Consider the following 27,267-nt stretch of genomic DNA (forward strand, 5'->3'; position numbering starts at 1 on the left):
AAAAATCAAATTACTTTTCCCTAATGTTTTTTGGCATCAGTAAAAAGACAGGGACAGTCTTTAGGAAAACTAATCGTTTGAGGGCCATACTGCCTTCTCAACAGCATTACAGTACTCAAATATTTAATCTAAGCTAGCCTGAAAAAGCTGTGGTCAATGAGATTTTGTTTCTCAGATACTGACTTTGTCTGACCAGTTAGATACGTGTTTGCCAACAGGATTTAGCTCCTGCTATATTCGAACTGTATTTAATCCCACGAAGGCTAAAGAAAAATGTCTCTGATTTAGCTCGGTGCACTTATGAATAACTCAAATACTACAGTTAAATTTACAGCATAGTTCCCTTAGCTGTTTAGAAGACAATTGTTTTCTTTCCTTTCCCCTTAAGTTCTAGTATGTAAAATATCAGAAGAATTTAGATTAAAAAAAAAAGGGGGGGGACATGTTATTTTTAAAGTTGTTCTTGAGAAAATTTCCACATACAAAACAGTGGCATTTCTCCACTGTTTTGAGAATAATTTGCTGGCATCGTCCTCAAGTGGCTGCCACAACTCTGGTATCATAAAGCGACATGTATTTTCTCTTAGCTTATCAAAACACATTTTATTTAATTGCTAAATTTGGTCTGATCCAAGTTTTTCTTCTTCCTTCACAACAAACAGGAAAATGTAGATGCCGTACTCTGATCGCACACGGGAATCCTACCAGAGAAACAGGGCACAAGCCAGGTCAGTCCTCCTGAGCGTGCGACTGTTCAGGTCACATCGCTGCACCCACGGCTCAATAAGACTTTAAGTTCACACTGAAATGTTCACATTGTTCACTACTGTTCTACAAGTCCTGTCTAGGTAGCACTGAAAAACAAATTGTTTGGCCCCTTCTGTTATGATGCTGGAACATTGTGTCAATATACTTTGGCATATATTAAAAAATCCCTGTAATATACCATATACTGTGACATTTCCACTTCAGATCTATCATTTGCATGTGAAGCACGAATCTCGAAAGAATCTAGTCAAACTGTAAGAAAGACTACATTTTGCCGAAGCTCTCAGACACCCACTCCATTCAGTCACACCAGCTGGAGAGGTAAGTGTCAAGATACAGCTTTATTCTTAAAAATGAATATGGAGGTGAAACTCCACAGCCTCCTCCACAGCAATCATTTTTTAAAGTCAAATCACAACGATATGTGCTCCTGATTCTTCTAGGTCAGCAGCATTTCTCAGAAACCTTTTTGCAAATCTGGACATCTTAAAATCATATTTAACTTATTTTGCAATTTACAGAATTGTCCCTGCACTTCCCAGTCCAGCTGATAGGCGTCTTAGACATGACATCCATTGGAAGATCTTTTGCTCCTAGAGGTAGAGGAGTCCTTAGCTACCCTCTGTCTAGCACAAGAGGCACAAATAGCCCCCGAGAGACGCTTAAGCCCCTTCTGAAAGACACTGTTGGAGAGACTGTAAATGACACAGTTGCAGAAACTGTTGCTAATGGCAAGCCAAGTGGTCAAGAAGGATGCGATGCGGTTACTATAGACATTGGAGCTCTCCAGCAGAAAATAGATTATGTAGGGCAACCAGAGGATGTAGAAGACACTGGTGATGCGGAAAAGAACCATGGCATAGCGCTTGTCCGGGCACGGCTGTGCCTCCCCGGCCTCACCATCCTGAGAGCTGAAGCGCACCCGCCTCTCGTTGATCTCCTTGGTGTGCTGCTGGCAGATGCGGAAGATGTTGAAGTAAGTGAAGCAGACGATGAAAGCAGCCGGGGCATAGAGCATCACCACAATGAAGAGGGTGAAATAGGGATCGGTGTTCCAGGAATTGGCACACCAGTGAAACACATCCCCGTGATATCCAGGCTTTCCCCAGTGAAAGGAGGGTAAGAAGACCAGGCAGGAGTACAGCCAGATGACCAGTATGCAGATGCGAAGTCTCCATGGGGTAACGAGCGTGTTGTAGGTCAGCGGCTTCGTGATGGCAATGTATCTGTCAATACTGATGCATGCCAAAGAGGCCATGGAGACGCTCTTCAGCACCGATACCACGTAACCAAAGATCTGGCAAACCAAGGACTCACTTAAAACAATAGGGTAGTGCAGCAGAGACAAAGAAGGCACCAGACAGCTCACGCCCACCAGGAGGTCAGCATACGCCATAGTCTGGATGAAGTAGCTGGTGGTGTGGTGGTTCAGCAGAGGTGCACAGTGAAAGACAAATATCACAATAATGTTGCCCGAAATAATCAGCACCATGAGGAACACAATAATAACCACTTCCAGGAGGCAAAAATTGATGGTCTCCAAATAGCTAATGGCCAGAAGACAGAACGGCCGGCCACTCTGGTTGCCAACCAAAGAGGAGTTCATCTTGAGCACTGCAGTGATCTCTTTACTTCATGCTCCTGCCTGCTGCCCGCAGCCACTCCAGGCAGCTGCTGTCATTGCGGCTGGTGCTGTGTGTAGCAATGTCAAAACCGGAGCTCCAGTCCCCAGGGCTGCTCCAGATGCTGCTGCTGTGCATTGTCTGCAGCACAATTCCTCTTTAAATCCGGCTCCCCGCCGCTACTGGTGCACCGGGACCCAGCGGCAGTCATGTCAGCAACTTCGCACACGGGAAAGGGCTGATATTAAAGCCCTCCTGGGTGGGCTGCCTCGCCGAGGAGGGAGGAAGGGGTTGGGGGAAGAGGGAGAAGGAACCTTCACCGACCCAGGATGAGAGTCCTCCCAACGGCTGACAGAAGAGAAGGGGAAAGTGTTTTACAGAACCGCCTCTCGCCCCGCGCTGCCACCTCCATCACCACCCCTCCTTCCCCACGCCCTGCGCTTCCCCGCCGCCGCCTGCCCCCGCTCCCCGCCAGGCTCCCGCTGCGCCTCCTTCCCCCGGCCCTGCCCCACGCCCTCGGCCCGGCCGCCGGGCTCCGGCGGGGCGAAGCAGCCTCCCCCCGTTCGTGCCGCCGGCCGTGCAGGCGGAGGGATGCGCGGCGGGGAGGGGGTCCAGCCCTTCTCTCCTGGCTCCATTTTGCACGACGCTTTTGTTCGCCGCCTCTCCCGGCCCGCGCCGCCCCGGCCCCCGCCGCCGCCCCCCGCCCGGCCCGGCCCGGCCCGCAGCCCTGCCCCGCCGCCCCGGCCCTACCTGCCGCAGGGGAACAAAAGCCCGGAGCATCCCCGGCCGGGCGCCGGCACGGGCGGCGTGTGCTCCGGCCGCGGCGATGCGGAGCCAGGGGGAGGGGACGGCGGGAGGAAGGGGAGGGAGGCGGGCGGCAGCGCGGGGGAGGGCGCGGCGCCGGCGGGGACCCGCGGGGAGCGGGGCCGCAGCCCCCCAGCGCCGGGCCCGGGGAAGGGGGGCCGGGCAGCCTCGGAAACGCGGGTTCCCCTCGGAAGGCGCTCGGCAGGCCGCCCTCCCGGGGGGCCGGCGGCGGGAGGTGCCTCACCCGGCGCGACCCCGCGGCCTCCGGGAGCACGAGCGGGTCCCCGCGGCCCGCACCGGCCGGCAGCGGCGGCGGGCTCGTCCCTGCACACCCGGCTCCTGCAGACAGACACACACCCACGCCCTGGCCCCGCACACCCACCGCACAGCCCTGCGCCTCCTCTCAGCACCTGTCTGCACGGCAAGTGACAACCGGCCACGCAAGGACGCGAATTCAAACGTTTAGCTGTAATTTAAGGCTTCTCCATCCGAGCCCTTTTGGGGACAGGCTTATTCTGGAGTAGCCCTGTTTTTCCTAGGTGCAGGTTGCATTGCTCAGGAGACACCCGAAACCAAGAGCAAAGCTGAGAGCCGCGTCCCACCCAGTGATCCAGATGTTGCTCCACACTGGAAGCACCTCCCGCATACGTACACCCAAACCACAAAAGCATCGCTATCCCCGACAGTCCCCACCCGAGACAACCTGCACCAAACTGGAAAGCCCCATGACATTCCAGAGAGCAAACACGCAAGAGATTCACAGCACAGCACTTAAACTTGTATTCACACCATAAGCTAATACCATCACCCGTATTTAACCAGAAAAACCTCTTCAATGCATATGAAGAGAAGATGTCATCAGAGGATACTCCTATCTTGTTTATCGAGAGTTTTTTACTCACTTGACATGCTGGAAAACACGTTCCCGTGGTACGCGGAAGCTCATTCTCTGATCCAGAGACCAGAGTGCTCCACTGCCACGGCTTAGGGCAGGCCCATCACTGTGGGACTTGGTCTTCAAACTGATCAAACCAGTACGAGACTGGAGTGAGGCTCTTCAGCAATTAAAGTCCTTTTGTCAAAAAGGAAAGCGTGCAACTGGCATCCGTATGAGCCTAAGTCCACACACTGAATTAAACTGATACCAACAAGCCCAAGGTTTCGGTTAACCTAACCTGAACGTTGTTATTCTGAGGGATACCTAATGGAAAATGAATTGCAGCCAAAGGGATGGATCCCAAAGCAATCACGCTGCAATGCTCGGGATTTTAGCTGACCTGTAAGTAGAAAAAGAAACATTTTTACGATAGACTTGTATTGGTCAAAAATCTGTGCTGGAGAGCAGCATGACTTGGCAGATTTTTAGTTAGTCTCGTGCAAAAGCCTGAAAACAAAAACTTGGGGTTCTCCCACCCTATCATTACCCCAAAAAAGATCCCTTTACTATTGTCCTTCATTTTTGTGATAATTTATGGCGTTTCTACTCAAGGCAATTGAAGTACTAGAACTGTAGCCAGGAAACATAAACTTTGAATTAAATTTAGTCAAGGGTACTGTGGTTATACAAAAAACAAGCTCTGATTGAATTACTGCTGGAGAAATGATCTCCTATCTTTCCAAAGCAGAGAATGATTTACATACCAATTGATTCAAACAATATTTCTGGATCCTTAGGCATGAACAGACACATTATAAACATCCTTAAGAAAACTACATACATTGAGCTTTAAATATATCTCAGACATATAAAAACAAGTTAGTACTGGAAATCCTGAGACTGACCAAAACAATATCTGGTTGCTGACATTTCAAAACAAAAGATGCATCACCAAAAACTCCTCGATGTTTACATTTTTATTACAACTACCAGCTTAACTCCTATACAGCTGATAGGTATTTCTGTAGGAGAGACAGGCCTGTTTTTCCCTTAAACTGACATTCTGTTGTTTCTACCTCAACCTGTTTCTCAACCTCATCCTAAGACTGTTAAAAGGTATTCAAGAAATCATTCAAAATTACAATGAGGACTCTTGGGAAAACTACTGCTTATAAAATATAATTAAACTTTTATCACCACGTGATCAAAACTAATCAAACAAGGGATCTAGACGTTCAGGCACGCTGGCAGCAAGACTACGTCACACTTATACCATGATTCACAGATGTATGTTAGGTTTAATTTCAGTTGCTCATACACAATTGTGGCCCTTTGTACTCCTGAAAATTAAATTTTTTATTCTTAATTTATATGAACACATGGAAATGTGATTGTGATAAAAGTGGAAAATAAGTGTTAACCACCCACAGCTAAAGCACTGGTACATTTTATGCCACTGATGAAGCAACACATTCAGTCAAATAATGGTAGTGACATTTTAATCTATTTCTTCATTATTCATCTTCAAAACTAGCATAATTTGCACCAAGACAGATGAGTATATTTGGTAGAACTTCTGTGTACTGCAATCCTCTGCTCATGGAGACAAAAAAGGGGGAAGATGAGAAAGTGGGTAGCAAGAGTCCTGCAATAAGAAAAACTGGAACAAATTAATCTCTTACCAGGCCTAGAATTGCTACCAGAAAGGGTGACCCCAGGGGCACTTTCCAGAATACGCCTCCTGCCACTGGATTTTTAAAAAATTATTATTATTTTATTTGTGCCACAAGATGTCCCTCTCACATTGTAATTTTCTTAATATAGTGTATTTATCTGGTACAACAGTTCATGTTTTTTTTTCCTTTCGACATTATTTCCTCCCACACAAACCTATATCCAGAAGATTTTATTTTCTCCTCAATATTGTAAATGTCAGGTTCTTAAATTTTGGTATTATGAAGTACTTCTCCACTAAGAGATCACCACTGATCGCTTTTTTTTTTAACCCCTGTGTCTTGTTTTACAAGTTTTCTACTCAACAATACTTGCCATCCACCTACGACTGTCAAAAACATGAAGTATTTTTCCTGCAGGTGTCCATTAATGCCTGGAGTGAGTCCCCATGCCTTCCCTCCTGCCTTTCAGTGGCTGGAAGCCTGAAGATTAACAGCCATAACCATGACTGCCAAAGGCCCACCAGGAACAGATGCCCCTCAAAGGGATTGTCTAGATCGTTTTACCTAGAGTTTGCTTTCTGTCCCCAGTAAGGACATGACCTTAATTCACTGCATTGGCTTTCATCCACGCTCCCCACCACGAGCACGGCAATCTGGAGTTGCTAAAAGCTTTATTATTGCACACAGATGGTGTGAAAATTCTCAAAAGTAATTCGTGGAAGCACCACAATGGTGAAACTTAAGACTCTACCGCAATAACAAAAGCGCAGAGTACAAAAACCCAGCTAGTGTTTACCAAAGAAATAAGGAAAAAAAATTAATAAATACTGTCATGATGACTAGAATGCAACGAGCACACCTTGAGGCACAGTTTCAATGCCATTTTTAATGCACAAGTCAGATTTAAGAAGAGACCTAGACAGAGCCTTCACTGGTAGAACACAACAGAAGACATTTCCTTTTCAATCATTCATAGCCACACATCAACAGTAAACAAAAAAACTACCCTTGCAGCAGTTAATTTGCAAAAGAAAGCAAAAAAACCCCCAGATTTGCCAAGGACCAGAACTGCACAGGAAAGCAAACACCAGAAGAAATACTGGGGCGCCTGCATCCAACACCCTGTGCACAAGAGAAAAAAAAATAAAAATCCCTGAAAGAGGCCAGAAGCTTTTGAAGCAGCTGCCAACACAGATCCTTATTAATTTGGGACTGTGCTGCCACATGGGCTCATGAAAAGCCTGACAGAAATCGAATGCAGCTACAGGAATAGAGGTCAAGATTAAGAGAGAAGGGGCACTGGATTACGAGAACTCAAACAGGCTTAACTGCATCTCCTACTTGCACTGAAGAGCAAAGGTTTTACATCAGCTCCTGGTGCTTCTGCACTACACCACAGCAGTTATTACCAGATACACCGTTTTCAATGCACAGTAATGCAAATAATTGCATGCTTGCCAGGGAAGAATTTGTATTAGTGACATGCAAAACATGCCAAAGCATTACCAGGATGGTAAAGCAATGTATTATAAGGGACCCTTGCCTTCATATAAGCAACAATGTGTTTTTTCCCCCCTCAGACACGTTTACTCCTGTGCATTGCACATATTGACTGTAACTGAGCTGCTATTTTCAGAGCAGTAAGAATTAGTCACATTAGAACTCCATAATTATCAAATAATCTATGAAAGGCATGAAAATAAAAAAATGAAAGCCAAAGGGCAGCCCAGCATTATCATCCTGTTAGCACAGACTACATACGATGGCTCTGCAAACGTTATCTTCCTGGGTCTTGAATTCGTGTTCTCATCAGCCTCCCAAACCATTTTGCATTCTTTGCCTATTCTCATCTTACCATTCCACCGTGAACCAGCCCGACACTTCTGCTCTCAAAGCACCAGCCTTTGTCCATTCTACAGAAGCAGTAACAGCTCGTTTTCATACAGCACCATACAGCAAACAGCCACAGCAGTGGTCTAATACAGCACTTCCAGATTTAAGAAGACTTCATTTTCATTTGCTTGAGCTGGTTATTGTAGCATGCTGGTGGTGTACTACAGACCTCCTATGACTACAGCAGAGCCTGAAAATAGTCATTCAGTACTCATTTTCTTTCATTGTTTAATTTCTTCATTAGTTTCCACGCTCAATGACCACTGCAGGTACAGCCTTTTGCTGGGGAACACAGTGCTGGATCAGCCTACTCTCCCTTTTACTTGGATTCAAGAGATGCTTCCAGCACATTAGACCCAGGTTATTTCCTTTGTTTCTGCCAAATGTAAATGAGTGGAAAGGTTTCACAGATTTAAAAGTGAAATGTTACACTATTGCTTTCTAGCTCACAAAGATAGTAGCAGTATGTGCCACCAACTGTGCCACAAAGAGATCATCTTTTCTGTTCTGATACCAAAACATTGAAAGAGAGAAACAAGTGATGCTGTCAGCTACTCACTAAGCAATTAAAATAACACAACAGGAGAACTGTGATACACTCCTTGCCAGAGCACTCAGCCTCCACATTATTTGTATGATTTATTCACCATAAAATCCAAGCTATAGCTCTACAGTGTATGTACCAGTATTAAGGAATTCAGATCAAGTTTCTCCTGTATTCAGTATGTGGAAGTACTTATGGCAGAACATTTTTAGCTAATCTAACATGATTCATTCAAATCACGTAGGATCCTTCCTGCGTGATTCCAGCAGAAACCGAGTTTAATTTCAGAAGCCCTCCTGCCCTTAGAATAAGATCTTTAATTACTCCTTGCAAATCTGTGCCATCAGAACATAGACAGACAAAGGCTGATTCAGTTGTTTTGCTTTTTTAACTGCTGAATAATTAATTCCTATTATATTTGTACTGAAGTTGCATTATTAATAATTTCTGATATAGTCCTTCTAGACTTGCATGTTTGATGAAAGCAGTAAAATACAATGTATCTATACAGATAAAGGTCATCTAAATTAACACATTGGTTTTCTGGATAAGGAAGTGACATTTCATTTTGTGACCCGTTACTCTAGAACTTTGAGAAACACCAAATGATGTCTGTATACATAATTCATTCATTCTTTCTTTTCCTACGTTACTGAGGTCAGCATTCAGAACGAGAAGTTAAAAAGTGCTGTCTAGGGCAAAAATGTCCAAAGTGTCCTGTTCTTTCATATCAAAAAAACGGCTGCAATTTCAACTAGCGTTGGATTTTTAGCATAAATGTTAATACAAAAAAATTCAGCTTTCATTGAGTATAATTAAGTCTTTTTAAGACAGCACTCGAAGTAGAGATAATGCCACAACTAGCAGTGCATGTTAGGGTTTTTTGTTGGAGGGAGGACTTAATTATACTCACTAGTTGATACACTTTATTCATATACACTCATGAACCTTTAAGCAAGAGGGTACACACTCAAAAGTCTCTGTATTTCCATTCCTTAAGATATGGGGAGGAAAAAAAGAAGATGAAAAAAAGCATTCTACCTTTGTGATGAGAATTCTGTACTTCTCCACCAGGTGGTCGTTATTATGACACCCTGCCAGCAACTGCCACACTTCTCCTCTGAGGGCCTCAGGGACACCACTTCTCACCAGCGCCGACAACGTCTTTGGCCTCACGCTCAAATTGAGGTGCCTGGGTGGAGAAGGCATTGTTACTATTATCCAAATACAAATACATGAGTACATGGGCATCAAACGTGTCAAATGACAGGAACTTCAAGACAGTCCGCATGTTGCCAGAGTAAGTGAAATTCAAGTTATCAAAAAAACAGATTTGGAGAAGCACTTTCCAAACTATTTCCTTGATTCCCATTAAATTTAAATATAATATAAATATACAAAACACTCAACGAACCAAAACCCTCCAGGAAAAACTAGAACTGGAGGACAGATACCACACACTGTGTAAGATTCCACGCTCAAACTATGCCAAAACGAGTTTGCCAAAGCATGTAGTGCTCTCTAGAGTTCCTACACCCCAGCAGGCAGGTAACCTTCTAGGTGAGGGAGGGAGAGAAGACAGGCAAACACAGCTATAAAAAAATCTCACGTGGTTACCTAACTACATCCACGCATTCACGCAGCTTCCATGTACAAGCCAACGTCATCTAAAGTTTTTTCAAGTGAGACTGGTGACAGCTCATAAATTACAGCACTGCAAGTTGTAAAAACTAAACTTACATATAATTTATGCAGTTACAGAAAGTTAAGCTGAACAGTCCATTCGTGTCTTATCCATAAAATCCCCAAAAGACAGAGGCCTTAAATCAAAGAAATTACAATTTTTCTGCAGTTACTAAAAAACAAACTTCTAGTTAAAATGATTAAGAGGGCTGATAGACAAAGCCAGGCAAAAAACTGAACTCATATCAATAGGCTTATCTTCTTAACAACAAACTGGTGTTTAATGTTTGATGATAATTTTACACAGACTGGGACTCCTTGTTGCCTTTCTCCAGTCTATTCCAACACAGCAATCTGGAGACTTGCAATGCGGACAGTTAAATCAGTATATATTGCACAGAACCTAGTACCATAAAGTCCTCCTTCCCTTTGCTTTCTCCAAACAAAATAAACCATAGTAAAAATAATATTTATATAATAGTTACATTTATATCTATAGACTTACATATCATATATTTATACAGCATTTATTATACCTTTATAATATAAAATATATATAAAATATTTATATAAAATACTTATTATATACAAAATATTCAAATCCTTTGTAAAGGCCTATAAAAGTGCTTTGCCTTAATCTCACATCAGAATAAGTACAACAGTAATTCCAGTGAATACAGCCATGAACTGTAAGGCTGTAGACGAAAAGCCAACACACTACTAGATTCTTCCAAACTATTTTGAAATGAGAAAATTGTCTAACTCAGCAGTTATGAAATATGAGCCAAATATTATTTAGAAATCACAAAATACCAGTGCATATTTAATTGTTATACAAATCTAATTACAGGATTCTAAAAAACTAGCATGAAACTACCTGAACTCTGATTTTTGTGATTTTCAATCCTCTTATGTTAAAAGCTCAAGGATCATTACTTGCAAATACTCGGTTTTAGTTAAGAAGGAAAGCCCTTTAACACATATTAAAGTTGTTGCCAGCATTAGCACAGAAGCACTTCATATCCTCTTAGAGCTGCCAAAACATTTTCAAGGGGAGTCAGGTGGCTTAATTATCTTGGAGCCCTTGGAAGGATTACAAAAAAATTCAAGTTGAAAAAAACCTTTCTCACAGCAGCAGATGCATAGAGCTCATCTGTTAAAGATGTTTCTACAAGTCTAGGAGAAGGAGGGAAAAGGGATCATGTATCATTTTACCACAGCCTTTCCCTTCTTACAAATATGTCCATTTCTGATGTCTGCTTCTTACCAAATTAGTGCAATATATTAGTTCAAAACCAAACTGGAAGTAAAAGTAGTTACTCAAATAAGTACTATGTAATTGCAGAAAATAAAAAATAATGCTGAATTGTTATAACCTTAACGAGAATCCTGGCTAAGTGGTCACATCAATACTTTTCCTCATGTGAAGTGCACGACTTATTCTATCTCTGCTGTCCTACTCCTTATATCTAATATTCTATTCAGATATTTGATTTGCTGTACATGCCTTGCCCTGCTCCTCAATGACATTAGGAAGCAGAAGGCAACAACTAAAGCCAGAGTCAAAATGTAGCATATTTGAGCTCAAGCTGATGTTGTGCCTGTCATCCCCCTTTGTGGGGAAAAAAAAATACTGAATTTCGCAATAATCAGCATCACTTTCTTAGAACTGATCAGGCTTCTTCAAGATGAATAAAAGATCCTCCATGAAAGGAGGACAGGTGTTCCATTAGCAACTTGGCTGTCAAGAAACACTCTTCTTGTAAATTGGTATTTTCTAGGAAAAACCAGAAGTGCTTCTGTACTTCCTTCTTGGCAGGCTCTGGAGTTATCTTCCTTTAGATAAGGGAGGAAAAGCATCTTCGCTATCCAAGTAAAAATCTCTCATATTCTTAAGCTACAGTTACTAACATATGACAGCTGCAGGAAAAATTGGCTGTGAACTACATCAGAATTACAGAGAGGAATGGAAGTGATCTATGCAAAATAAAGACAAAGGAAGAGCTGCATTTTCTTTACACTCTTTAGTTTAGGGTTTTCTTTAACAAAATCCCAGTGAAACTCACAGGTAAGTAGAATACTCATTTTAGGAGAGAACCACCTAAAGATACAGCATAAGTTAATTTCTATACAGTATTTAAGCACGCACTCAAAAATACTTAAAACACCTTCTGAAGAAACCGGAAAACACAAAGCCAGAGAATAAGGGGTGTTGTGGCGATGAAAGAGGACTAAATCCTTACTAATCTCATCTCAGCTGGCTTTTGGAAATAACAAAAACTCTGAGCAGAAGGAGCAAACAGACTGAGAATATTCAGGATTGTAATTTTCAGAATGTGATTTTGCCACTTACCATTTGGACAGCAACTCTCCCCACGTCTCAAGAATTTTTTCTGCACACTCTTTGGAAACATCTCCAGAACCACTTAAGAGTGGTTCATCATTGTCTGCCAACAGAACAGAGGAGATGCTGTGAGATCAACAGCCATGACTCTGCCTTTACAGATTTAAACCTTGTTCTCCTAACTGTATCAGTGTGTGGCAAGAACTACTCCTCATGCGTGGATGCAGTGCTTGTGCGCTCAACACTGAGAAGGCAGAAGTAGCCTCTCCTCAGAGGCACGCAGTGATGTGACAAGAGACAGACAAAAGGCAGCAACGTGTGAAATTCTGGTTAAAACACAGGAAAAAATTTTACTATGAGGGTGGTCCAACTGATACACAGACCCAGAGAGGTTCTGGAAACTTCAGCACTGGAGATGGCCAAAGCACAACAGGACAAGACCTTGAACAATCTATCTGGCTGGATTCACGCTGAGTGGGAGGCACAACTAGAGACCTCCAGAGGTCCCTTCTCACATAAGTAATTCTACTGTTCTACCCCAAACTTTTGAAAGACTACAGAAATTCTCAAATAGCACAACTTTCTGTATGCAAAAAGCTACAATACTGTAACAGCTAAAAAGACAATAAAATCAACACGGTTCCACTGAGCAGCTGCAGACTTGCCACGTTGTTGCAGATCCACAAGGCATTTCACTTTAACTGGTCTGTACTTTTACTTGGAAAGCTAGTACTTTTTGATAACTTTCTTGGCTTAAATTAAACAGCTTTTTGAATGAAATATGTTCAAAAATGCAGCAGAGGGGGAGGATTAGCATAATGACAGTAACTCGTTTTGAAACCAACGCTAACTGATGTACTCCCAAATATTTTTAAACACTCACAGCAAGTACCATACACAAAAACTACACTTCATTGATACAGTAGTCAACATTGGGTTTGCATTATTGAGGAAATACGTTCTTTTTCATTAAATCTATGCTTTTTCAACTAACACCTGGACTTGTCAGCAAACTCTTGCAATGCCGCAAGTCCTATCAACTGTAAACAAAATATACGTATGTTCCTGGTCTGGAAAAGAATACCACTGTGGTTTAGCATAGTGCTTAGAGATTGCTAAAGAATAACACTTTGCAAAGGAGCTAATTTTCAAACCAACTTCCCCCTCCCTGCCCTTTCCCCCCCCCAAAAAAAGGGAAATTAAAGCACAGAGTTGAAATAATTCACCCAAGGCCACATAGAAGGCCAGCAGAAAAAGTGAAAAAGCAGAAAGAGAAGTCATCTACATTTCAGCTCAGAGCTGTAAGGCCACATCTTTATATACTCAGAACTAATGCATATTTTTGTTTAAGAAAATTTTTAAAAAGCAGCAAAAAGATCTTGAAAATGCATTAAGTTTCAAGCTGTGCAGGTCCTGGCATAGTTTTACGTATCACAGATGTCTATACTCGCCTCTGCACTAAAACATGCTGCTTGCTTATATTTCCAAATAATATCAGCTTCTCATTTTTACTCTCAAATCTGTTCACAGCTGCTCAGGGAGGGGCAGAAGCTGCATGATAATCTCAAATTTTTAGCAGCCTCTTTTCACATTGTTCCAAATATATCACAGTGGAGGCTTCATGAGGCCTGGGCTGAGAAAAGCATAGACACAGAAGTGTCAGACAAGGGAGAGGCTGATCCAGGAACGCTGGGGGACTGGTTATCGAGTGCTCACAGCATTAAAGCAAAAAAACCCCAATGCCTCAGTAGGCCAGATTCTGACTGGGAAGGATTCGACATGTTTCATAACTATGTTATTTCCCAACTGCCCTTTCTTTCGAAGTATACAAAGCATACAATCCACTTCTCACCTTCCTCTTCGTCATCCTCTGGAGGAGAAGGAATCATCGAGCCCTGGGACCCAGACTGGGGCAGACGAAGAGAGGGGCTTGCTGTAGTTTTTCTCCTCTCCCTTTCTGATTCGCTTTCTAGGCACACAACTTCATACAACGTGTCCGAGTTATTCTTTCTGTCCTTTTGCTTGATCTAGAAAACAAGTTTCATTTTACTGAGAAAAGCGATACGAATACCCAGACTACTTCATAAGGCTCTGCCTCCTCTTTCTGGAATAGGAGAGCTGAGAAACAATTTTCATCCCATTCTACAGCGAGGAAGGTTCAATCCTAGCAGCACACTTAATGCATCGTGCAGTCCTGCGAGTGTTTCTATCCCTAATGCCCTGGAACAAGCTGCAAGCATCCCACATCCAAATAAATATCTGTTACAGACAGAGCAGAAGTGTCATTCAGGTCTGGCATGCACAGGTAGCTCATCTTTTCAACCATAAATGGACTGGACACGGACAACTTTTAAAGCTGTAAATGCATCTGTCCAACAAACAGTCTAAGAGAGGAAGGTTCCTCAATATGAAGCAACTCTGCCTTTATTTAAAGATCAGTGGAAAATTAAAAGCAAAACCTTTAAAGTTATGTCTAATTTCTTTCTTTACCTTTCTGGGGATGCTGACAGTGGCAAAAGGGGAGTTTTAATAAAAATTGTTCATATTTCTTTTCCCATCATGGCAATTGCTCTGTTTTCTCCTTAATTTTCAATGCCTTGAAACCTTCCTTTCCCTTATGGGAAGATTCTTCTTTGTGAAGTGGTTCTAAAATTTTAATATAGTCTAAGGATTTAGAACTCTTTTTTTTTCAAAATGAATAAAAATAGAGAGTAGAAAAGGAAAGGTGAAGAAAAGAGGGAAATAAGATTTATAATTATACTCTACACTAAGCTCCCAGTGCTCAGTTTTATCCTTTGGAGTATTAAAAATGAAGAGAAATGCTTCAAAACTAAAAATGACTAAATCACTAAATGTAATCTGAGCAAATAAAATCCCTCTGCTTTCCCATTTTGGAATAAAGAAACACTGCCAAAGTCAGATAAGCCAGTTCTCCACAGCTGTATTTTTAAGAGCCTAATCATGACTCCACAGAAACAGGTTTCCCTTCCAGGCTTATCAGGCAGTACGTTCTATATTTGTTACTTGCACTATGAATTTTTATAATCTTCCGTTAGTAAACACTGGAAGTTGGACAACCTGACAGTGCCTGTGGAAAAAAGAGAATTAGCTAAGTCACAATGCCTGTGAATTTGGTAAGACAAAAGACACAGAATTAGCTAAGAAAGATAAGCTTCCTTTACACTGCCAAACAGAAAAGGCACCTTTTGGAGGCTGTAGAATATTTATAGCCCAACAGCCTTAACTGTTCAACATCTCCATGCTCCACCTCAAAAATATCCTAAATAAAAAGACTGATCTCATCCATGAAGGATTTTTGCACCTTATATTTTGAAGGACATTTTGAAGGAAAGTTTCCAAAATGTTTATTCCTGATTTATATAAAAAATAGGACATACACAAAAAAGAATCCTTAGTGAACCTCATCTTTGTTACTACCAAGATGCCAGTATTTGCTGGCACTTCAAGACAAGTGCAAAAAGAACTAAGAAAAGCCTCTTATTTCATTCAAAACCTCTCTAAAAAAAGAACACTTATTAAGAAATCAGGACTGCAACCTTGCTTTTTTGGGCTGCACCTGGGATTATTAAACCTTGAGAGAGCACATACATCCACATTGTTATTTGCTTCTATATATTTCCATTTCTTTAAACAGGGCTTTCATTTCAGAACAATAATTTCTAAAGCAGGAGAATGGCAGCTACTTCAAGCACATCACCTCTTTAGTGACTTGGACCTTCAACTTTCCAGCCTTATTTTGAGACCAAGTCATTGCCTTGTACTGTTATTATGATTATCCTGGACAGAAATAATCCTTTCTTTTTCAGTAGATAGGGTAAAAAAGAAAGCTGGAAAAAACAGTAAAAGTTTTTAACAAGTTCTAGGGATTTTTTGTGGTTGCTTGGATTTTTTTTCCCAGGGGAAACTTGGGGTATGTGTGAAATCTCTGCTTCCAACCATGTACAAGAGGGAAAATAGACTTTCACAAAAAATAATTTTTTTTCTAATTTCAGGTGGATGTTTGCTCATCTTAAAAAAAAAATTTGGATTTGTATGATAAAATTAATTTACTGACATATCACATAGCATGTCACTAGGATTATATTAAAGCCTTTTTTGTCTTACCCTACTATACCCTTATGCAGGCAACTCTCAGCATAACCCCAGTTTGCAGATAAATCCTCTGTTCCTTTTATTTCTGTGGCTTGGCTGGAAAATCCGTAAGCCTCTATGTAATTTTGCAGCCTCATCAAAGCTGTCAAAATTTGCTTTGAAATGAGGACATTCAACTTTTTATGGGAACTTTAGATATCCAGCAACAATTAGCATAATGAAGGATAGCTTTTCTAAAATTGAAGAGCATTTATTGTACCTCTCTGATTCAGCAGCAAAAGGTTGAAATATGAACATTAGTAAAGGTTTTACCAATCAGGGAGAAACAACCATAGTGAAATTGTGATCTGCCAACAGGCACTAATAACTACAATTCATCTTTACCTCCAGTGCATTTGTAGCACTCAGCATTACACCATAAATCTACCTCTCAAGTCTTGAAACAATATAACTGACCATACCACAGTTATATTTGAAAAGCAGTTTGCCAAATCCCAAATTAACTGTAGATTTTTTTTTTTTTAAGTGTTACCTGTTTCAATTTTAAGAAAAAATTTTCCGTAGAGCTACGTTTGCTGAAGGGCCAGAACAATCTCTCATTAGGTGAACAAACTCTGACTTTAGTCTCCAGAATGAATCGAACAGGTTCCTGAACCTCAGTTATCACCAAATCCACAGCAGTAGTCATGAACAATACTTTATCTAGACAGAAAAAACAAAGTGATAGTATTAAAAGAAATATTTCAAACTAAATATTCCATAACCTCTTTCCTAATAACATGAAAGAACAAAAACTTTTTTGCAGAATTCAATTTTTTCCCTAATTTAACATCTCAAAAACCTAGAATTTTTAAAAAAGGAAAATAAGATGACTATGCACTATTCCCTAGAGAGTATGGAAATGTAAGTCTTCAAGTCAATAAAATTATCTTGTTAAAGAGAACAAAAATCTTGCTTTTTCAAATCCCACTGAAATGTATAAAAAATCTTCATTAAACATCATAAGAGATCTGTAGACTTAAATCCACAGTGCAGATCTGCCATCTAGCCTAATGACATTTTAGTTGTTTTTTGTTTTTAGAAGTTACTTAGATTAAGTCCCACCATATTAAAGGCAGCATTTAAGACCATCCCAGCTGTGAGATTCAGCAGATCTCTTCTGGTGCCAAATGATAAATTGTGTCCTTTACGTGGGATGGTGTTCAGTCTAGCAGCAGACTGTACTCAGCTGTATGCAGAAGCTGACTTTTATGACTTTGCCCAGTCGATTCCCATTAACTTCCCCAACCTTTGGCATGCAACTGTGACAATAGATTGAAAAGATGATAATTCAGCTGACATCTTAAAAGAAGTAACGACAGATCTGTTCCAGGACTCAAGAGAGCAATGCAGCATCAGCTGTTTTCCGACTACAGTTGGGAGTGTTTTACTTTCATTTTCATAGGTACAGGAATCCTTCTTCTTGTTCAATTAAAAGCTTGGATTCAGAAAAATCTGAAGGGACCACAGGAACTATGCAAAGAAGAAATCTGCAAGAGTCATTTAGTGCAATTCTCAATGGGATTCTTAAGAAGCTCTAATGGTGCACAAGGCATCTCCATCCTGTCCCCACACCTATACAGCCTCCTACTGGGATACAGTTATTCTTACAAGGTATTATTACTGAACACAGGAGTTTTCTTCCAGCCTTCTCTTCTGTCTACATTTTTATGTTGCATCTGGCATCCTACTTTCTGAGAATATATCCTGTACTATGAAGAAAGTCTTTTTGTGGGATTCACCTTAAAGCAAAGATAATTGATCCAATGCCCACTATGTAAGTCATTTGCCCTGGCTAGAGATAACATCTGGCCAACTTTTCATACCTTTTGGTGTTTCTTCATTTACAAATTGGAAGTGTGGAGATTTTTGATTCCAGCTCCCAGTGATCACGTATGATTTCCCATCAGAACTTTTACCCATGGACTCCTGGAAACAGGGTAAATTTATGTATTTTTATTTAAAATAAATAAATCTCCATATTATGAAGTCTCAGCCCCATAAAACAGCTAACTGCATTGGGAAGAGAAGGGCAAGCATCTGAAGTCCACCAGTACTGTTTTATTTTATCCTAAGTAGCTATTTTATAAAATAAATTTATTCTAAAACATCTGGAGATCCAGCTTCATTCAGCACACAAAACACGTTATTCAGCTATTAAGAACCAAGTCAGTATTTTATCTTTAGCATTCAGTGTGTCTGTCTTCCCATCAACTTTATATTCTGGGCAATCCAAAGCCTAGTAAAAAGAAAAATTACTCATGTAGCATTGGACCATTTTGGGTACTCACTACAGTAACAAGTATGTACTTCATAAACACTAGCAAGTTTGTTTTCACAACACACCTGTGAAGTCAGATGATCTCTATCATCGTTTTACAGATGGAAAAATGAGTCATAAAAATAAAGCCCCCCCTAATTCTCAGTGTTGTATTTGAAGCCGCTTAGGCCTCAATTTTTACAGTGATAAGTATGCTATAAAACTTTTGATGTTCAGAGCACAGCTCTTTAGTATTCAGCACTTCCAAAAATAAGGTTCCCTGTTTCTTCTTCCAGGCCCCTAAACAAGAACAGTCATGACTGACTACAAAACTGGGCAACTCCCTTGACCAAGCATCATGTCATACTCCAACTCTGCAGCAGAGCCAGGGATTCAACCCAGTTGCCCAGCGCCTCACCCTCACCAGCATCAGCTACAGCATCAATCCCCACCAAGTGTGCATAAGCAGCTAAATCTTTTCTGTCTATCCTGAGATCACGCATAATCATAATAAAAATTATTACCTAATTTTGTTAATAAAAGATCCTTACCAAATCCAAAAGGTGCATGTCACCACTCCGAACATCCTTCCCACGGCTAAGGAGAAGGCCAAAACATCTGCAAAGCCAGGCAGAAAATTAAACCGCAAAAATTACACTTACTCATAAACAAACCACTGACATTCCTTATCTAAACATTCCCTGTCATACATCACAAGCAGCCCATGAATCCAGTAACAAATGTCAACAAACCCTAACACTTGAAAGCAGCATCAAGCATGTCAAGAAAACAATGTCAAGCCAATATTAAAAATGTCGAGCAAGAGCTCATAAGCCTATTTACAATATGGTTTTACCCTGCATGCGGTAGCCTGGAAAGTTGTTCAGTTATCTTTGTTTGCAAGAACAGTGTAAAACAGACACTGCTAACAAGGGTTCCCCATCCCGCAGGACAACTTGGCCTGTGTCTTCTTCCCTTAATTTTTTTTTTTTAAGATATATTTGCATAGAATTTACCCTTTGATACAGACAAGAATCAGGAAATTCCAGATGAAGTGCAAGGACCTGTCTTTTATGGTTTCATTTCGCAAAGACTTCTGGCCCACACAGGTCTATTCCACTCCATCCTCTGGTTTACCACACTGTCCTGCGTTTCATTTCAGAGTGCAAAGGCTGGCAGAAGCTGTGTCTTTTCTCTGTGGCATGAGCAGCACTAAACCCTCTCAGCAGTCAAACACTGCTAGCTCATTTCTAAGCAGGGACAGATTTGAAGTCTGAGCTCTTCCCTTCCCTACAGACGCTTCATATTCTAGAATTCCAGACTGCGGCAGATTCAAAGCATACGTACAACAATACTCTCAGATGCAACAGAGATGAAAGGAAAGCAAATACTTGAAATAACTCAGTCTGATGATACCCTCAGCATTTAAGACAAACTGGCTGCTTAAAGTAAAAGCAATATGTTTTTAAAACAAGTTCTTGAAATGGGTATTTAGAGGAGACGCAACCACTGATGGCACAACCAGATCTGTGGGCCCCGCACTTCAAGAAAGATGTTGAGGTGTTGGAGCGAGTCCAGAGGAGGGCGACCAAGCTGGTGAAGGGTCTGGAGGGTCTGACCTACAAGGAACGGCTGAGGGAGCTGGGGTTGTTCAGCCTGGAGAAGAGGAGGCTCAGAGGTGACCTTAGTGCAGTCTACAACTACCTGAAGGGAGGTTGTAGTGCAGTGAGAGTCGGCCTCTTCTCCCAGGCAGCCAGCGATAGGACAAGAGGACACAGCCTCAAGCTTCGCCAGGGGAGGTTCAGGTTGGACATTAGGAAGCATTTCTTTACAGAAAGGGTTATTAGACATTGGAAGGGGCTGCCCAGGGAGGTGGTGGAGTCACCATCTCTGGATGTGTTTAAGAAAAGCCTGGACATGGCACTTAGTGCCCTGGTCTAGTTGCCATGGTGGTGTCAGGGCAACGGTTGGACTTGATGATCCCAGAGGGCTCTGCCAACCTGGTTGATTCTGTGTGTGTGATTCTGTGTGCAACATTTCACTGCGCCTGTACTGTGCCCCCTGCCACAGGCACTGAACAAACCAATCTGATCTTCTGCAAAATCCCACTCAAGAGAGAGGAGTAGCGTTAAATTACATAAACAGAGTATTCATAGAACAACTACTAATCTGCTGCCTCAGAGGAAAAAGAACAAAACATCAAATAGATAAAGAATTTTTTTTTAAATCTATGAAATTACCTCTCAATAGCAAGTTCTTTATTAGTTGTCTGCTGGACGTAAATCACTATCTTCTTATCAGTTCCTTGGCGGAGTTTAAAGCATTGCCTGTCCTTGTCTTTGGGAACCGCACTGTTATTTATCAGGAAAGGAAAAAAAAACCTCAAAGCGTTATTTATCTGTATTCCTTGCATGTAGCAAAAACAGCATCAAACACTGGCGAAGCCAGCTTCTTACACACAAGCACTCAAGACCTTTCTTCCTTGCACACTGCCATCAGTAACATGAAAGAAATGGCAACATAATTAGGCCATATTATTTTATCACCATCAGGTGAAAACCAAGGACACTTAGTTTTCAAAATAAAAACTGTTTTTATACTGTGTGGCTTAGCGTTGTGAGACTTCCAGCAGAATTCCAAGAAAATTTCTGAATATTGATTCCCCATATAACATGCAAGTATTACCTGGGAAATCACAGGGAAATGGGTATGGATGACAAATTTATTCTTCATATTCTTAAAATGCATGATGTAACTGGAAGTTGCAACCACAACAGGGAAATAAGGAAAGTTGGGTTTTTACTAGGATAAAAATAACAGCATGCCTACAGAGGCAACGTCATTCAAGAAATTTACCTCTCCTGGGCAGCACTGGAAGATTTCAGCTTGAACTACAGAACTCCAGTAACTACCAAAGCACTACCATGCAAAGAGGAAATAGTCCAGCATGTATGATTTGTTCTGCTAGATTCTGCTCTCAACGTCCCTAGAGAATTCTCTCTGTTCAACATATTTAAGAATTAATTTAATTTATCCCATTCATGGAGCAAAAGCAAACCTAATGACCAAAGTTAAAATGCAAAGTGGTCTTTATGTTCCTATATATTTGAACCTGCTGCCTCTACACAAACATCTTTCCAATGACTGTAAGTGAACAACTATTTAAGAAAGAATTCTAAATAATATTATTACATTAAATTCTAGACACTTGCTGATCACAAATTCATTGTTGTACGGTTGTTTCCCGACACCGGGTTGCATACAGAGCCCAGTCTCTGGAGACAAAAACAAACCTTATGGACAACTACACCTTTATTTAGTTCTGGAACAGCAATGTGGGAACAAGTTTGAGATCTTGACCATCAAGCTCTCACATGATGAAGCAGTAATAGCCCTGTACTAGATATTAAAAGTAAATGTGTCTTCTGACAAACAGATTTGGCTGGATACTTCTCTGGAGAGTAACTTATCTTTAAGGATCAGCAAAATTATTTCAAAAACTGAATTTTTCACAGTTTCTACTTTTCTCTGCCTCCTTTAATGAGACTTTATTAAAAATATGCACTCTTATGCCTCCTGCAGTATTCACACAGCCTCAGCACCTTTGAAAAGCTGGCCAAAACCGCACACAACTCTGGATATTCCCAAAAATGTTATGTCTGGGATTTCTTTAAACTAGAGTAAGAAACTTTCAAAAAGGGAATTTAGGGACCACCTCAGACACACACTCTCTATTCACTCACTTTCCAACAGAACCAGATGCTGTATGCACAGGAATGAAGAAACTATACCTGAAATAACCTTTCCCATCATCTTCTTTGATTTCCAGTGACACGGAGAAGGTGAAAATATCACTGTCTGGAGTCTGTGGGGTGGCAACGGCTGAGAGTGGAGTTTGTTTGGCAGAACGACGGAAGGCAGTGGCAAAGCTGTACAGTATTCGGCTCACCTGCATTTAGATGGCACCAAAGAGAGATCAGAAAGCTACAGACAGACAGAATGCAGCAGCTGAAACCTACCTGAATTTTCACTAAATAATAAAATGAGAACTAACTGTAGGAAAATAATTCAGTTTCAGCATCTAATTAACTGGTTTTCTATGCTTCTTAAAAGGATAAACTGTTAAATCATATGTGCTCTTATTTCATATCTGAGGTTTCTTCAATTACCTTAACTTGGGGTAGAAAAAAGCCCAAAGTGATGAATTACATGACTTCTACAGTGTCTGAAATACTTCAGTTTCATTTCAGTAATAACATTTACATGTACATAACTATCATTTGACAATAAGATTCAACTTACAGCCTCTTGGATTTCACATCGGAAGACATGAATCCTGAAGAGTTCTGCATTGTAGTGGCTTTCAGTGAAAGCAAAGCAATCACTTTCAGGGGTTCCATCATGCCCTCGTACACAGAAAAGGATTTTATAGATTGGATAATTTGCTATTTCTGTGTTTGTCTGAGGATCTAAAAGTCTGTTAAAAGAGAGAGAGGGAAAAAAACAAAGCTTGCTGCTTCAGAAGAATTATTTCAGCCAGATATTAACTTGCAAGCTTTACCAATTTCATAGCTACTGGAGAAAGTACATCACAAATGAACTAGCTCCTGACTATCACTTACTACAAAGCTTGACCAGAAAAATTATATTTAGATTGAACAGCATAAGAAAGCAGCATGCAACAGACATTTTCACTGGTAATTTCCCCATAGTTTTCAGGGCTTAGCTTTCAAAAAGCTACACTAACACGCAGCAGTGGATAGCCTCATCCCTGTTAAGCCTCATGTATCAGCCATTTTCAGCCCTAAAAACTAAATACTTTCCAGGCTATTTCCAAAGCGTTCATCAACAATCACTCCCGTGATGGCTTTTGGGACACCTTGGATCATCATAATATTTCATACTGATCCTTGAGCATAAAATGTCTTTGATAAACTAATTCAAAGTATCAATTTTCTCAGATCTCTTTAAAACCCACTTTTTCCACTAAACGAAATCCCAAGATGCTCATGTCTCCTCCCAGGAAAACTGGTAGCTTGTTTCCTTTGCTAAAAGGAAATAGCATTAAATGCACAAAGTCACAGAGTACACCTGAGTGAGCTTCATACCTCACTGTTCCTTCAGAGACATTAGGCACTGACAGAGTCACATCTAAAGAAATCTGGCACTGGCTTCGTAAGATGGACATCATTCTGAGGGCTTCCACTTCACTCCGGGGAGCGTTCACAGAGGCACAGCCTAAGTAGGTGAGCTTGCTAAACACCACGCTGTCCTCATCTGTCATGGGTGTAAAAGGGCTCAAATCCTCACAGTCTAGGGTGAGACACAAAGTTGACCATAAGAAGCAAGACAAAGCATACATAAGTAAACTATTAGAGATTGACTCATCACTAACTAAATGAAAAAGCGACCCAGAAACACATCACAGAAAGCCAGGTCAGGCCAAGACACTATAGGAAAACCCTGCCTGAAAGTGAGCTACTGATGGCAGAAAGTAATTCAGCTCTCCCAACTCTACAACCAGCTCACTCAGAGGGCTTCTTTTCAATATAAGAGTGCCCTGATTTTCATTACAGCGATAAGATGCACAGACGAGCTAAACAGACTAATATTTTATACAGCCAGGCAAGTAAGCATAATATTTCTGCCCACATCTCAAGGCTAGTATAGCAAGTGTTTTCAGAAGAGAAGACAGTTCAGCATATGGTAACTTGCATCACATAACCCAGCATTCACTGCACTAGGTGATTATCATGGGAGACATGGGGAAAGGTGGGTGGACACACCTGTACCTAAATTCTCCTTCCTTTCTCCACATAAAGCTAGTTCGTAAGATACCACCAGGCATTCCCCATTTTTTTCTAACCTCCCTGGGATGGTTTCACTGGCAAACTCATTTCTGGTTTCTGAAGTCCTGCCACCGACACTGGGTTAATGGTAGAGGATGCAGAAGCTTCAAGGACAACAGGTTCTTCCCCATCTCCATCAGTCCTAACTTCTTCTCCATGGTCCCGGTCACTTGACTGATCTTCCATGGGTGGGTCCATCAGCACGTCTTCAAGTTCCCTCTGTAGCTGCTGTTCGCTTCCATTCCCCACAATCTAAGAACCACAAACAGAGTTGGGACACAAAAAAAAAAAGACTGTTCAAACGAAAAATAATACCTCTCATGCACAGGGTCATTCGTATGGCTTTTTCTGCCAACCAAAGCAGCAGTTAACAACTTTAACCTAGTTACAACCATAAACACAAACTGCATTGTACAAATGCTCACCAGTACGGATTATATCCTCCCTGCTTTAACAAACCAACAGGCTCAAAGCAGGGATTTTCTAGTACTGGAAAAAGTGAGGAGACTACTTTAAAACTAGTCTTCTGTCACCAACTACAAAGACTAGCTTCTGACAGAAGAAACTTAGAGAAGTCCACAGTACAGTGGTCTATAATAATTCTCAGAATAATACCAGAAAGGGCCAAATATAATTAAATATGCTACATGGATCATGGGTAAGATAGCAAGGTTCCACAGGAAGAGAAGAATCTGGAACAGGGTTATGCCACCACGCTGAGGGAAGAGGTAGTGTTGTTTTATCTCCTAACACTCATCTACAGCCTGACTTTGTGCTCATTGAAGCCAAGATGAAAGCATGAACCAACCTAAATGGTGTGAAATTAGGTCCTAAGTTAGAAAGAAAATAAAGACATTAATTTCAGGAAATTCTTAGATACTGTATCTAAGGAAACTTTGTCCACTCCTCTGCAATTAATAGGGAAGTGACTGATGCTTTACACAGTTTAGAAATTAAGCACGGAAATGGAGTTTACAGAAGTATTTTACCAGATGGCAGTCAGAGAAAGGTAACCGATTCCAACACACGAGCTGCTGCTGGTTATTATTGTTGGCACCGAAACTCAACCCTATGAGCAGATATGCATCCTTACATCTCTGTAAACTTACTAGTGACTGTTTTACTACAGAATCTAAACAACAACAAAAAATCTGAGAGATGTTTATGCTCTTGAAACTCATGCTCAAACAGAAAGTCATTTTTTTAGTATGGATTAAAATACATTCATGTCCTATCTGGGATCATCTGCCAGGAGTAGGACAGAGTAATTTCCTTACTCAGCTGTACATCCACAGGAGTATCAGTAAGCTTTAACTAGCTACAGGAATCCACAGATTTGCATTTTCCTCCCCATAATTTTAGTATTCATTTGCATGATTCATCATGGAAGCAATGAAAGATCTTGCACAAGCATGTGGTCATCAAAGGCATAATCCCTTTAAGTAACAAGTTTATTATTCAGGTCTTTATAGGCACTCATCAGAAAGTGAGTGAGATGATGATGATGATGATGGAAGATGCACCATGTTACTTTACTATACAGTTTATATGTTTTGCAACAAAACATTACGAATCAATTATGATGTCCTGCCAGCCCCATTAAAGCCTAGATACTAAAAAACCTAAAGTAACTTCTAGCTTACAGGACCTGTTTTCTGTGAAACTTAAAATTCATTCTGGCAAAAACCTGCATCTCATATGCCTTTGCTCACAGTGATTAAACAGACTTCAGTTTGAAGGAGAGGAATTTATATCGAGTGAGAATTACACGTTGTAAAGGTATTAACATAAAATCCACATGAAAAATATTCTATTCCATCAAGATTACAAGCCAAAAAAAGCCTGAATGGTGATCTACTATATTTGGTAAAATAATCAGTATCAATAACTCATACCTAGATACTGCCCTATAAAACATGATCTTGAAAACAGAAGTCCCTAAAAATACTAGTGACAGGTAAAACACGAGTTCAAGTTTTTTACAGCGATTTCCTCTCAATATGAGGAAAAACTTCTTTACTTTGAGGGTGCCAGAGCACTGGCACGGGCTGCCCAGGGAGGGTGTGGAGTCTTCTTCTCTGGAGATATTCAAAACCTGCCTGGACACGACCCTGTGCAACATGCTCGGGGGGAACCTGCTTAGACAGGGGGTTGGACTAGATGATCTTCAGAGGCCCCTTCCAACCCCAACCATTCTGTGATTGTGTGATTTGGTGACAGGAAAGAGGCATATAAAGAAAAAAAAAAAAAAGTCTTATAAATATTCTAAAACCTCATCACCAAAATCTTCATTTAGAAAGTAATTTAAAAGAATCCCTCCAAGAAAGCCTTCCTTCTCAGCCCAGACTACCCTCAAAAAAGAATTCTACAACACACAGCAAATATACTTTCGGACTGGAGGAGCTCTGCTCTTCTCACAGCTATAACAGTGAAGTGCAACAAGGCAGCTGCCCAAGAGGCGAGGTCTAAAATACAAACTAACTTCACGTCAACCAAAGTCTCTTATGCAACCGTATAAATTCACTACGTCATGGGGACAGTGCACATTAAGATGTAAACGTGTTTGAAACTTTGCTGCAAGCCAAGAAAACAGTAAGAGGCAGCAGGACAGAGTGCAGCAGAACTAAGGGCAGAAAAGAAGACTAAACAAGGTGGATCTAGTAAATGCTTCATGTAGGTTTGCTTGAGATAGAGGAAAGAAACCATTTACCCTAGTCATTGTTTTCTCCGTTTCTCACAAAACTGAAAACTAATTTTACTTAACCTTTAAATAGGATGTAGCCTCCTTCAAAACT

At 41.0% G+C, this 27,267-nt stretch overlaps 2 protein-coding genes across 5 annotated transcripts in view; both read right to left on the bottom strand.

Annotated features, from left to right (window-relative positions):
• The window catches only part of RABGAP1 (RAB GTPase activating protein 1), a 68,658-nt gene that overhangs the window by 31,161 nt on the left and 10,230 nt on the right, over positions 1 to 27,267 (bottom strand). For all 4 annotated transcript variants that reach the window (XM_068413830.1, XM_068413832.1, XM_068413831.1 and 1 more), the window contains exons 3-13: positions 24,490 to 24,724; positions 23,732 to 23,936; positions 22,926 to 23,100; positions 22,415 to 22,572; positions 20,864 to 20,974; positions 19,175 to 19,241; positions 18,190 to 18,292; positions 16,857 to 17,026; positions 14,064 to 14,238; positions 12,221 to 12,314; positions 9,226 to 9,376 (exon numbers count right to left, since the gene is read on the bottom strand). In XM_068413830.1, coding sequence (XP_068269931.1) covers positions 9,226 to 9,376; positions 12,221 to 12,314; positions 14,064 to 14,238; positions 16,857 to 17,026; positions 18,190 to 18,292; positions 19,175 to 19,241; positions 20,864 to 20,974; positions 22,415 to 22,572; positions 22,926 to 23,100; positions 23,732 to 23,936; positions 24,490 to 24,724 — 1,644 coding nt within the window. The remainder of the gene's footprint in view (positions 1 to 9,225; positions 9,377 to 12,220; positions 12,315 to 14,063; positions 14,239 to 16,856; positions 17,027 to 18,189; positions 18,293 to 19,174; positions 19,242 to 20,863; positions 20,975 to 22,414; positions 22,573 to 22,925; positions 23,101 to 23,731; positions 23,937 to 24,489; positions 24,725 to 27,267) is intronic.
• On the bottom strand, positions 1,141 to 3,220 carry GPR21 (G protein-coupled receptor 21). Its single transcript, XM_068414079.1, has 2 exons — positions 3,141 to 3,220; positions 1,141 to 2,738 (listed from the first exon to the last, which is right to left on the bottom strand). The coding sequence occupies exon 2, from the start codon at positions 2,372 to 2,374 to the stop codon at positions 1,328 to 1,330; it is 1,047 nt and encodes a 348-aa protein (XP_068270180.1). The 5' UTR covers positions 2,375 to 2,738; positions 3,141 to 3,220; the 3' UTR covers positions 1,141 to 1,327.

Source organism: Nyctibius grandis, chromosome 16 (assembly GCF_013368605.1).
Source record: "Nyctibius grandis isolate bNycGra1 chromosome 16, bNycGra1.pri, whole genome shotgun sequence".
In the NCBI taxonomy this organism is placed as follows: domain Eukaryota; kingdom Metazoa; phylum Chordata; class Aves; order Nyctibiiformes; family Nyctibiidae; genus Nyctibius; species Nyctibius grandis.